The sequence below is a fragment of the Rattus rattus genome, chromosome 3 (assembly GCF_011064425.1).
Source record: "Rattus rattus isolate New Zealand chromosome 3, Rrattus_CSIRO_v1, whole genome shotgun sequence".
Classification (NCBI taxonomy): domain Eukaryota; kingdom Metazoa; phylum Chordata; class Mammalia; order Rodentia; family Muridae; genus Rattus; species Rattus rattus.
In genome coordinates this window covers 133,371,386-133,384,381 of record NC_046156.1, presented here as the reverse complement: position 1 = coordinate 133,384,381, position 12,996 = coordinate 133,371,386, and the positions used below count along the sequence as shown (strand labels likewise).

General features: G+C 40.7%; 1 protein-coding gene across 2 annotated transcripts in view; it reads right to left on the bottom strand.

The window, feature by feature from the left end:
• The window catches only part of Tbl1xr1 (TBL1X receptor 1), a 139,788-nt gene that overhangs the window by 17,519 nt on the left and 109,273 nt on the right, over positions 1-12,996 (bottom strand). For both annotated transcript variants that reach the window (XM_032898602.1, XM_032898603.1), the window contains exons 4-10: positions 9,412-9,557; positions 7,952-8,174; positions 7,299-7,431; positions 6,757-6,898; positions 6,222-6,285; positions 6,029-6,126; positions 5,078-5,138 (exon numbers count right to left, since the gene is read on the bottom strand). In XM_032898602.1, coding sequence (XP_032754493.1) covers positions 5,078-5,138; positions 6,029-6,126; positions 6,222-6,285; positions 6,757-6,898; positions 7,299-7,431; positions 7,952-8,174; positions 9,412-9,557 — 867 coding nt within the window. The remainder of the gene's footprint in view (positions 1-5,077; positions 5,139-6,028; positions 6,127-6,221; positions 6,286-6,756; positions 6,899-7,298; positions 7,432-7,951; positions 8,175-9,411; positions 9,558-12,996) is intronic.

Below are 12,996 nucleotides of genomic sequence, written 5' to 3'. Positions count from 1 at the left end.
GAATTCTACATTTTCTTCTTTTTAAGGCTGCTAGCAGAACACTTAGTTCCACGCAGCTAGGATAATGGTCTTAAAGCCTGCACCCACAGTGACATACCTATTTCAACCTTCTAATAGTACCACTCCCTGGGCCAAGTTTATACAAACCATTACAACATGGAAACCAATTAACATATATTGTTGGTTTTGAAGATTATGTGAAAGAGGACATCCTAAATGTAAATGTAAGATTTTTTTTCTGGATTTTTCAATCTTCTGGGTAAATTTGCCTGATGAAAAAATGAAATGGATTGTAAAATATTAAAAAAAAAAAAAAAAAAGAAAAATTTTAAGAACTTCAGCTAGAAATTTTTTAATTAATTTTTTATTAGATATTTTTTATTTACATTTCAAATGTTATTCCCTTTCCTGGTTTTCAGCTAGGAATGTTAAACTAAATGTTATGATAAAGGTGCCTGCCATGTTCTTGGCACCCTGGCAACCCAGGGAAACACTAGGGGACATCAGTCATAAGACAGGCCCAGGCAGTGTAAGTTCTTTAAGACTATAAACCTAACCCAACATGTACCCAAAACATGCAAGGTCTGTTTATTATTTTATATACTTAGAGGAAGCTATGAAATTTTAATTTCCCACTATAATACATTTAAAAATTTTTAGAGCTAAAATGAAAATTCTCTCCTGATTTATTTTTAGAAATCCACTTAAATTCCCTAATTTTGAAAAGAATAACTTATGGAGAAAAAGATATTTATTTAGTATTAGTATTTTCTTATTTAATTTTCTCTTTGACAATTAATTGGCATTTTTAACGGCTTTACTGAGATGCAATTCACTCATTTTAAATGTTTCAGTCAATGGTGTTCAGAGTATTTCATTAGTTTTAAATTTTGTGACCAAATACATTATGGTGGTTGAATAAGATGGCTCAAATATTTGAATGCTTAGTCACTAGGAAGTAGAACTCTTTTTAAGGATTAGAAAGTGTAGCCCTGTTGGAGAAAGTGTATCTCTGGCCATGAGTTCTGAGGTGTCAAAAGCCTCCACTAGTTCCTTTCTCTCTCTTGGACCATGGATCAGGATGTAACTTCAAGCTACTTCTCTAGCACCACGCTGGCCTGTTATCATGATTCCTATCACAGCTAAACATCTGAAACTGTAAGCAAGGCCCCAACTAAATGCTTTATTTTTTAAAAGTTGCCTAGGTCATGGTGTCTCTTTGTAGCAATAGAACAATGACTAAGACATACAATTTACCTAGTTATAAATATATAAATTTGTAATATTTGTTATATTCACTGTGGACCCATCTGCTTATTTCTAAAACTTCCTACTACTACTACTACTACTACTACTACTACTACTAAGCACTAACTCACAATCCTACACCTGACCTCAGTTCTAAGTTACCTCTGATTTGCCTTTTAGGAACAGCTGGGTGGAGAGATGGCTCAGTGGGCATAAATGCATGCTACAGAAGCATGAGGGCCTGAGTGCTGCTACCATGAGCCATGACCAGCCAGGTATGGCCACGTCTGTGCTCATCAGTGCCTCCAACACTTCGTGGAGGGCAGATTCAGAAAAACTGCTAGAGCTTGCTGGCCATCAGTGAATTCCAAGTGCAATGTGACCCTGCCTCGAAGGGATAAACTTAGTGGATACTTAAGAGGTAACCATGCCTCGTATCATCCTCGACTTCTGTACAAACACAAAGACAAACAAACAGACACACATACATACACACAGTCACATGAGTACACATATGCACACAAAGAGAAGGAAAAGAGGAGAAGGAGGAAGAAAAGTCACAGAGAAGAAGAGAGGGAGAGAGGGAAGGAGAGACAGAAAGAGAATGAGATTGAGATCGTGTGTTTTCCAATAGTTGGGAGATTTCAGTATCTGTCTTTTAAAAACGGATGGTCTACAGATGGAAAACCAGTAATGGGTAAAAAACCACTAATGGTAACACTAAATGCTAGCACACAAATCAGTCTACATGATGTTTATAAGAAGAGCGAAACTAAATTAGCAAACAGTTTTTGAGAGACCGCTAACAAAAGCCCCAAATACTTAAAAACTAAGCAACATTAATTTAAATTGTACACTAAGTCAAAGAAAAAAAAATCAGTCAAAACGTCATTTTGAGAGGAACGGAAAGCACACATATGAAAAACAGAAGTTGCATGGGAGAAGCCTAGAATTTCAGCACTCACAAGGTTAAGGCAGGACTATCTCAAGCGTCAAATCAGCCTGGGCTACGTGCTAACAATCTGTATTAAAAACAAGTAACAAGGAAAAATTAAGGTACAGACTAATTATGGAATTCATCAGCATTAAGAACATCCAACATGGAGCACATGTCTGTAACCTAGGAGCACCCTGAAGGTAAAAATCAGTAAACACTGCATACCAAGTACGTCCCTGTGCCAAAAACAACACATAACAAAAGCAAAGATACATCACAGATGAAGAGAAAATGTCTGCCGTATACCTAGAAATGTCTTGTATCAAGGAAATATAAATAACCAATGGGTAAGAGGGGAGATGGCTCAGGAGATAAAGTCCCTGCTATGCAAAAACATGAAGATGAGTTTGGATGCCCAGAATCTACGCAGAAGTCAGACATGATAGTGCATACTTGAATTCCAGCATTGGGGAGGTACAGACAGGAAGGTCCTTGGAGTTTGTCACCCAGTCAGTGTAGTTGAAATAATGAGACCCTGCCTCAAAAACTAATGTGCACAGTGACAAGGAAGACTCCTGACCACCTGATACCGACCTTTTGGCCTCCATATACACCTGTGCCCCTCCCCGTACACATTCTAGTTCCTTAGGAAAATAGTCAAATTAGAACCACAGTAAGAGGCCATAACAAAATAATCAAATTGACTACAATTAAAAATAGGATCATCCACTACGGCCTGGGAAGGATGCAGAGACCTGATGATGCTGCTCTATGGCTGGTGAGATGAAATTGCTTTAGAAAACAATGTCAGTTTTGAGCAATGCAGTTATTTTACTACTTGGTATTCTAAGAAATAACTGCATGCTCATTTAAAGACTTTTGAATGTTTATAGTTGTTTATCTGTAATAAGACCAAACAGAAAACATTAATTTACTTCAATAGTGGGCAAACATATTATATAGGCCACCCAAAGAGACCTGCTAGCAAAAGAAATACTGAATAAGTATCTGCTACAACACAGAAGAATATTCATGCAGAGTGAAAGAGAGGTCACAGTCCTCCAAGTAAAATGTACCTGTGATTCTGTACGTACATCGTAAACCAATCTGTATCTGTGGTGACTACTGTCATTGCCTGGAGAATGAGACCTCTCACAGACGGTGAGAGGGGCCTGGTGGTAACAGATGTGCCTGTATCTTCAGTGTGATGGTTTCAATGGTATATACATGTGTAATCACTTCAAGATACATACATTCCGTCCATATGTCAACTATTCCTCAGCAGAACTCTGTTAAAGTACAACTTCTTATTTTAAAGCATTTCAGTTCCCTCCCACTCTCTCTCTTCCCTAACTAACTCCTTTCTCTCAGGTTCTTGTTTCCTTGTCTTTTGGTTCCCATCTGAAAGAGTGTCATATCTCTTAGCCCAGTATCTCGTGATGTACACATGCATATATCAAGCAGCGTTGGCCAGACAGAAGCTTAGACTATCCCTCAGCAAGCTCTGGTTTGAAGTCAGAGAGAACACACTGAGAAACACCTCAAATGGTTGTCATTCTTTTTACTGTGCCTAAGCATTTGTGCCATCTCCCAACTCCTTTAAGTTTCTATCACTACCAAGAAGTATGATGAAACATGCAGAACTAGCCAGAGACCATGGAAAACTCTGGCAGGGAAAGAACTAGAAGCCAGGCTGATTTAGAAGCAAAACAGGGGGGCTGGAGAGATGGCTCAGTGGTTAAGAACACCGACTTCTCTTCCCCAGGTCCTGAGTTCAAATCCCAACAACCACATGGTGGCTCCCAACCATCTGAAATGAGATCTGATGCCCTCTTCTGGTGTGTCTGAAGATAGCGACAGTGTAATCATAATATATAATAAATAAATAAAATAGAAGCAGAACAGGTAAACAGGGAGTGCTTTAGTGTGGTCACCCTGATAGAGTTAAATATTTAGGGCATACCACAAAGTCTGCAAACCACTCTACTCAGATCCTACTCCTGTGGCTTTGCTTGGTCTCACTTCTGCCTTTTTGTACATGCCTGCTCATTCCTAAAGACATGAGGGTGATAATCACAGCCTCCTCATCAGTTACAGGGTGACTCCTCAGAGCAAGTCTCAAAACAGCAATTATTATCAGACAGTGCTAAAACCACTACCCTGACAGTCTTTCCTGCCATCAAGAAATTCACTGAGAAGCCTGATGTAATGTTGCACACCTACACTCCCCATACTCTGGAGGCTGAGGAAAAGGAAGGAGAAGCGTTCTGAGCCTGAAACAGCCTGGTATACACAGCAGGATGTTGTTCCTCCCTGCCTTTTCTGACACAGTGGTGCCAGGATGAAGGCAATGAGGGCACTGAGCTACAAGCCCAGAGTACTACATCACACCAGAGGAAACCCACAAAAGACATCAAGAATACCCATCTTTTACTTCACAAACAAAAGAGGGCTGACCTAGACAAATCAATCTAAAATGCACAAGATGGTGATATGTGAGCCTATAATAGTTTAATTTATTCCAAGGCATTTTCTTGTCCTTGCAATAAATAGCTGTCAAGAGCCCTCGTTTACATATAGTGAAAATGAAGCTACAAAGGTTAAGTGACCTGAGAGCTTATCACGTGCAGAAAGTCCATTTACAGCCAGACCTTCCAACTCTGCAGTGCCACCCTCACTACACCTTCCAACTCTGCATCGTCACTCAAATTACGTAGCCTTGGTACTCTATGGCACATTTCACAAAACACCCTGCTGATCCTCTAAGAAGGAACAGTTCAAAGGCTATAAAATGCCTCCCGAGAGAGCCGGCACCAAGAACACTGTCTGACACTCTAGGCCCTGAGTGAATTCTGAAGAGCGTGTCAGCTGCCACGTGTCATCAAGATTTACCTGAATGGAAAGGAAACTGCTGCTTGGCTTCACCAGTATGCGCATCCCAAATGATGGTGGTCTGAGATTAGAAGGAGAAGAAAAATTAAAGGGTGTGTGAGTGGCAGAATGGACGCCTGACTAAGGCAGAAGGACACTGTGTAGTGAACTCCACCATCAATGTTTCTATTCCTCACAGCACAAGGCCACCTACACTCAGCTCAGGGGAAAGCATCATGACGCAGCTTAACTTTTCTGCAGGGACTTCTTGCCAACTTATTTCCAATAATTATTGTTTGTCAACAAGGTGTCTGCATTGTATTAGATTACTTAATGGATATCACTGCAATGGTGCATTTTAATGAGTTTTGCCAGCTCTGGAGTTATAAGAAACTAAATTCTTGTTATACTAAAATTACCACTAAAAGATTTCTTTTCTTGAACCTCACACTGACGTGACCTTCGCATTGAAACCCCCCGCCCCGTCACCCCCAGGAAAAGAACCTCTTACATTATAGTACCACTTAAAGCAGGCTGTGAGACTGCCTATGAAAGTGACAGGGGCTGGCTCTTCCCTCCCTTGCTTTTGCAGATTCCTTCAGCTCTCTTTTAGAACTGCTCACTGAAAATATGAGTCGAAGGCAGTTTATGTCCCCTCCCCCAGCACTACAGATTAACAGTCTGTTCTCTGCTGGATGGAAGTTGCTGTTGCCACTGAGATGGACTGGGAAGCACAAAGTGCTTAGTTCTAATGCTTCACCAGGTACAAATCCTAGCAAAAATGAGGCATGGTCATATCAATGAAAGATAAGATAGTAGTTTCAGAAAATAAGCAGACAATATAAGAAAAATTTCTATTACTGTTACCACTTCTTATTTGAATGAACTGAAGTCTGCTTAAGTTATTAGCTGGAAAGAAAAAATTACTTTCAAATATATTCTTGATAGAACTTGACTTGAATGTTCATTTACCTTGTCTACACCAGCACTTAGGATGAAATTTCCTTTCTTATTCCATTTTAATGCAAATATAGGACCTTTATGCTGCCCCAAGGTGCTGGCAAGATTACCTAAATTAAAAAAGAACAAACAACAACAAAAAAAACTTTAAAATTACTTTAAACTTTATAACTTAGAACATCAATAAAGTTAGAAAAATTCATACCATCTTTAGTCCATATTCTGGCAAATCCGTCATATGACCCAGTTGCTAGAAGTGTACCTTCACTCTGGCAGAGAAATACATTTTGTTTATTACACAATCCAAAAGGCCATTTAATTACTACACACATGGTGCCTGTTGAAGTTCTAGGCACAAAGACCCAGATCTCTGTGTTGAGTGCCAACAAAGGCTGGCAAAGCCCTGTTCGCAGATGAGGCCAGTGTCCTCAGACAGGCCCACCCCAGGGTGAGCACTGGCGCAGGACTGCAGTTCCTCTGCAGAACATTGTCACAGAGGACCATGAGTGAGGATGCAGCAGGTATAGACCAGGAAGGACAACATAAAAATGATACTCTGAGGATGCTTTTTATAAGAGGTAAAAAGTAAAGCCTTCGATTTATTTTTAAATTTTGATTAGGATTTTAGGAATATGGAGCCAGGTTGAAGCTAAAATTGGGACCTAATCTCCAGATTATAGTATGTCGAGTCCTCAAATGTCTTCATTCACAGACCACCTATGCAAGAAAAGAACACTCACATTCCAATCTAGAGAGGTGACATCCTTGTTACTGGGAACGTCCTGCCCTCCTTCCCGTATGCAGTGTCTAAGCACCAGCTGTGTGGGGCCACTTGTGCTGTTCTCACTGAGGTTCCATATTCTTGCAGTGGAGTCTCCAGACCTTCAGAGTCAAAATATCAGCTCAAGTCCTCATATGAGCAAGCATTCCACAATCTAAGCCACACATTTAGCATGAATAAGAAGTAAACTACAGGACACAAACATTTTAATATTTTTCTTATTTTATATTTTAGAGCTTCTACTAAGTAACAACTTCACAAGAAATACTAATCTACCAAGGCAAAATGATCATAAGCAATCAACAGAAGTGACTATAAAGTGAAATATATTAACAAAAACATGTAGCAGCCCATTTGGTGAGGTATTCTTAAATACCACGGTAGTGCTGGGCACGGTAAAGCCCAGGACACAGATGGGTCAACAAGTCAAGGTTAAACAGTAAATCCTGTCTAAAACCAAACAAAATGCTCAACAGCTAGAAAGCTCTTTGAAAAACCTACCCTGATGCCAGGAGATCACTAACAGGGTTCCAGGCACAGATGAAAACTTCCGATTCATGGCCCCGAAGCACAACCGCTTTATTGGGAGGGATTTCCACATCCCCGTCTACCTCCATCATGTCCGTGTGATTATCTGCATCGTGAAAAGTAGCAGTTCTGTCAGAAGGGAAGCACATGTCTGGCAAGTATGACGTGCTAGTTTTAAAAGTGTGAGTATCCCAGAATGTGTATGTGAAGTGGTAAAAAGAAAGGGGGAGAAAAGGTTATACCTCAGCAAGGCTGAATTAAAGTCTGTAACAATACTATTCTGAGTTCTGCCAGTAGGGGTTGCTGCTATCATTCATACAGCACGAGTCATTTTTATTCCTCAATGTCAGAGCCTTGTTGGATGTTTGTAACAGAGACTATTATAAATTTTACTTAGAAATCAAATGCAGATGTAAAATGCACTTAAGAGTAGAAAAAGGCTTCAGAAACATTTAAAAAGGAATGGACATTCAGTTCATTTAGCTTTTGGAATCTTAGGTCTGAAATCTGAAGTGTGTTGATGCCAGTTGGGGTAGAGGCAAACACGGGTTATCAGTGCAGCTTCTAAGGGTGGGCACTACAGTAGAGCAGTGTGTGCTGAGCATCTCCAAGCATTCTCTGCTCACTTGCGATGGTGTGTGCTCCATTCTCCTCCCCATTGGCTGTGTTCTCTCCATTTTTCGCAGAGCCTTGCTGGTTAGTGGCTGCGGCGGCAGCTGCAGCAGCGGCTGCATGTTGCTGTGCAAGCTTGTCTCTGTAGGCTTGTTGTCTTGTTTGGACGACATCGGGCATAACAGCATCTATCAGGGACAGAGACTCTATGGGTCGACCATCAAATAAGGTGCCATCCTGGGGTTGAAAAACAGGGAAAGAAAAATGAGATGTAGTTGTCAGGTTGACATATACTCCATTAACAAAATGAAAAACTTCATTCTGAGGAAACCATGAACATGAGCAAGAAGGGGGAAGGGAGCAAGAATGGCACTGCAAGAGTGAAATGCAAACAGCCACCAACTGTCACCTAAGGTCCTCATCAACTCTGCACAAAGACAAACCGATACAAGAGGCCATTGGCAAAAGCTTAAAGATAATAAAATGCATATGTATAACATTCAGGTAAGGGAAGCTGCTAGTAAGAAACACTGACCAATATGAATATGTCATACAATGAGAAGAAAGTACCCAGTACCTGCATCCGCATTCTGCACCCAGGCCTTGGAATGATGCACCTATACTGACCTGGAGCAGATCTTTCTCTTATGGGTTTTCTCTAAACACTACAGGATGATTATATCATATAAGTGATCTAGTTGTATGATATTGTATGACATACAAACGATATTAAGTGTAACCTAAGAGCACCAGCAGATAGTGCTAGCTGTGGTAGTGTAGGACCTATCCCTGAGGAAAATGGGGGACTGGACTACTTTAAAGAGCTAAAATCTTTTCACTTACTTTTACCAAAAAATGGGGGGATTGGGGGAAGAGACCTTCTACATATTCTGTGTTCTGGCCATACACTAAACATTGTGGCTACAACAAAGTTCCACTCAGAAAGAACATGCAATGTGTGCTTATTAATGCTTTGAAGGGCATAACAGTCTTGTTACAGTTCCTCATGATCCCAGTGACAGTCCAGAAGTAAATGAGTCTGGCTGTGCTACAAGGCTGATTTATACAATGAGGGAGCAGGTAAGATTGGCTCAGGCAACGCAGCATGCCTATACCTCAAACACACTACTTACACATGCAGCTCTGAGCATCAAAGTTGGCATCACTTATAAATAAACTGGCTTCCAAAATCAGGGTACATGAAAGTAACAATGATTTTGTAAGTCCTTGCCAGCAGTTTGTTCTTAGTACTGTCCAGCAAAATTATATGTTAAATATGATTTCCTTTTCACATACACACACACAGAATATTAAAGGAATAACCTACAGAAACTGTCTTTTGGTATGAAAACCAATACATTTATGAATAATAATCTTAATCTGTCCAAACCCATGAAGTCAAGGTCAGATACTCCATAGGAAAACACATTTAAGAATCAGCATCGGTGTTTGAAGTGGAACACATCTGCCTTACCTCATTTATGCTAACTTCTGCCTCTACATACTGCAGGCCTTTCTGGATGATAGAGATGAGTGCAGCGGGTGGGACGAGGGCACCATTTATGTTGGACTGACTTATATGGCTCTCTATACCAAAGGTAAATGCAGAATGAGAAAATCCTAAAAGCAAAAGAAACACTGTGAGAACTTATGTTGCTAATAACATCACAATAAATTACAAACAATAAAAACTGTTATCTTTTATAATTACATACCATCACTTGACATTGTAAATGGATAGCTAAATTATAATTTAAAATAGAAGAAATATTAAAAGAGAACCAAGTCAGCCTTTATTTTCCTTTGCTCACAGCACAATGTACATCTGGCTTCTGACCGGTCACGTGGCTCAGGTTTTCTCACTGTGCCACAGCAATACAACTTTCCTCAAGAAAGCACATCGAACACAAACACTGAAAAGCCATGAGACACAGAACACGTCAAGTGCCTTACGAGACAAAATGACATCAAGATTCATGTAACGGGTCATATTTCTATGGCATATTTAAAAGAAAAAAAAAAGACTTAGGAAATAAATCCAAATTAAGAAAGAACAGAAACAGGACAAACTGATGTAGCCTGGGCTGCAGATGTAGCTGGGTCAGCAGTGCCTGCCCACCATGCATTTAGGGTCTGGGAGCAACACTGCCAAGCTGTGTGCAATGGTGTACGCCTGTTCTGCCCACACTACAGAAGTACAGAGGTGGGAAGATCAGACTTCAAGATTATCATTGCCTACACAGAGAACAACATGGGCTATATGAGACTGTTTCCAAAGGAAATAAAAATCAAATTGTAATCGAATTCATACATTATTTTTATATATTCATTGACTTAAAAAGTTTCAGTATTTAGTAATAACTCATCTAAACAAACTTTTTGTTGCTGCTTCTCTAAGATAAGGTTTCTTTCTCTGTGTAACCCTGGCTGTCCTAGACCTTGTTCTACAGAACAAACTGGCCTCAAACTCACAGAGACCTGGGCCTACCATTACCTCCTTAGTCTTGGGGTCAAAGTTGTGTGTCTCCACCACCTGGCTCTAAACAAACTCGTAAGAACTACGAAATGAAAACAGAGTGTCTAGGCCTCTTACAACAATTAGGCCCAGCACTCGGGAGGTAGAGGCAGGAAGAAGCAGACTCTCCACCATATTCCAGGGTAGGTACAACATGCCACACGGGTCATCTCAAAAGATTAAATAATTAAAAAACAAAACCTTAAAAGCATGAGGGTACATAGCTAATCTCCTATATGAGCTTCACTAATATTGTTATAAAGATCTAGTCCAGATAACAAGTGAAGTTCCAGTCAGTAACAGACAGGTTGGTCACTCTCTTTACTAAGAGAGTCAGGTTGGTCACAATTTACCAAGTTTTAAATCGCTGTATGATTCCAAATAGCACTTGAGTGGGAAAGGCTTAGGGGGTAGCTAATGTACATGTGGTTGGGTTCTCAAAGCTCCCACTTCTGCCCTAATGGCCCACCGTGGGAGAAGGAGAAAGGCATTTCTCTGAGACCTTGGTTTTAACTTCATAATTTCACCCAGACAAGCTTGTGATTAAGGACATTTAAGAGTTTTGTGTTTAATTTGAGGTCACGAAGATGGCTGAGGCAAATGTGGCATGAGATGGAAAAAAACATTCTGAAGCATTATCCTTCAGAAATTCCAAGGTCCTGAGTCTGGCAGGTCTCGGAGCAACAGTACCGAAAGGCAAGCCTAAGCACTGGAAGCATTAGGGAAAACAACTTGAGGTGAGGGGATGAAGTTGGAGACGGGAGACTCCTGTGTAAGAAGCAATGCAGGCCCTCAGTAAGCTCTGCATCAAACAAAAGCAGGGAACCACCTAGGAAAACTTTGAAGTGGAAGATGCCATTATGGAAAGCACCATGTGCTAGACAACATATGTCTAGACTGTAATTACACTCTATTATGAATTAAGGCTGGGAAACAGTCACAGGACACCATAAAGATTCAAATCCATTCTGCATCCTGCTTCTCTTAAAAAGTCAAAATACAGCAGCAAGATTAGATATCCAACCAGAGAGCAGCAGTCCATCACTGCTCAGCTACCCTCGAGTACTGAGAAACAGGACAGACCATCACATGAAACACTGGGACACTTTACTAACCTTGCAACCAGGATGGGGAAGGTGAATGCATTCATTTATAATTATAAACTGAATAAAGTCTGACTTTTCTCTACATTCTCCTCAATGGCTGCTTAACGCAGCACTGTTAGATTCCAGGCCCTATCCAACTTTCTTCCAGTTTAAGCTTAATGATCTGCCCAAGAACGCAAGTCCTTGTAGTAGCAGGTAGAATTCAACTTTGAGCAGGAAAGCTGAGCATGCTTACGGTTTGTTTTGCCAGTCATGGAGAAAGACTAGTGGGTGTCTCAAGACACTGTAAATGTGCTGAGTGATCTCAAACAGCAAGGGGACAACCAGGAACAGCTGCTGGCTACTGGCCTCTCCATCCTGCTCCACCAAGAAAGGCATACATGGAGACCTCTGACCAGCCACTCACACACACAGTGTTGGTTTATCCACAGCCACTCTCTTTTCCCTTCTGGAGACCCTTTTCCTTGGAAATGCCCTGCTGACCTCACCTTTAGGGAAGTTACACCAACTCCCACTTCCTCTTTGGCCACTCACATTCAACCTCCATCAGGCCTAACTATCCAGAGCCAAACTGTGAAGACTCTGATCCCATCTGTCATTTAGAACAAAGTTTATAGTCTTCCCCACCCTGTTTAGACTGTTCCTGCTCCTCAAAGTCCATCTGTCCCTCTGTCCCTCCCTTCAGTTAGCTGACTACTAACTGAAAGCTGACAGCATCACTTAACGAACCGTCTTGGTAATCACCTCAGCTGTCAGAATAAAGCCCTATAACATAGACCCAGCCATTTTGGCAGCTTAGTCCTGCCATTCTCCAAAGTTTCATCTCCCTACAACTCTATAGCGCAGCCATGTTCCTAGTGCACACACTAAGTCTAAATGATGGATGGCAGAAGGTAGCTGGTGTGCTTCACCATGCGCCACTAGCCCATGCCTGAGCCTGACAGTCTTCTTAAGTTTCATTTCACTATATCAGGCTAATCAGTTTCTCCTATAATCTTAGCAATTACACATGGCCAGTGAATACCAAACTGAACAATCTACACTGGCTGCTTGATGTGGCAACCAAGGAAAGGGCTCAAATACAGTAACTCTGGGAAACTAATAAGTTACTTGTTTAATAATTTGTTCCGAATGCTATTCCATTATAACACATTTTGGAATGTGTAAAAAGTCACTCCAGAAAAACCATAGCCTTTGCTTAAAACAACAACAAAAAAAAAAACAAAAAAAAAAAAAAAAACCACTAAAACTTGAACCAGGTTTATGTGCCCCTTTAAGCTCCAACGTATCTGAAGAAAGTGCTGATAAGGTTTATCCAAGAGCAAAGAGAATTCCTTAAATCTGTAAACTACTGAAATCTGCCTCATTGAAGCCAGCACCCCTTCTCTTCACAAGCAAAAATGAGTCCACTATAAGCAGCCGCTCAATAATGCATGTA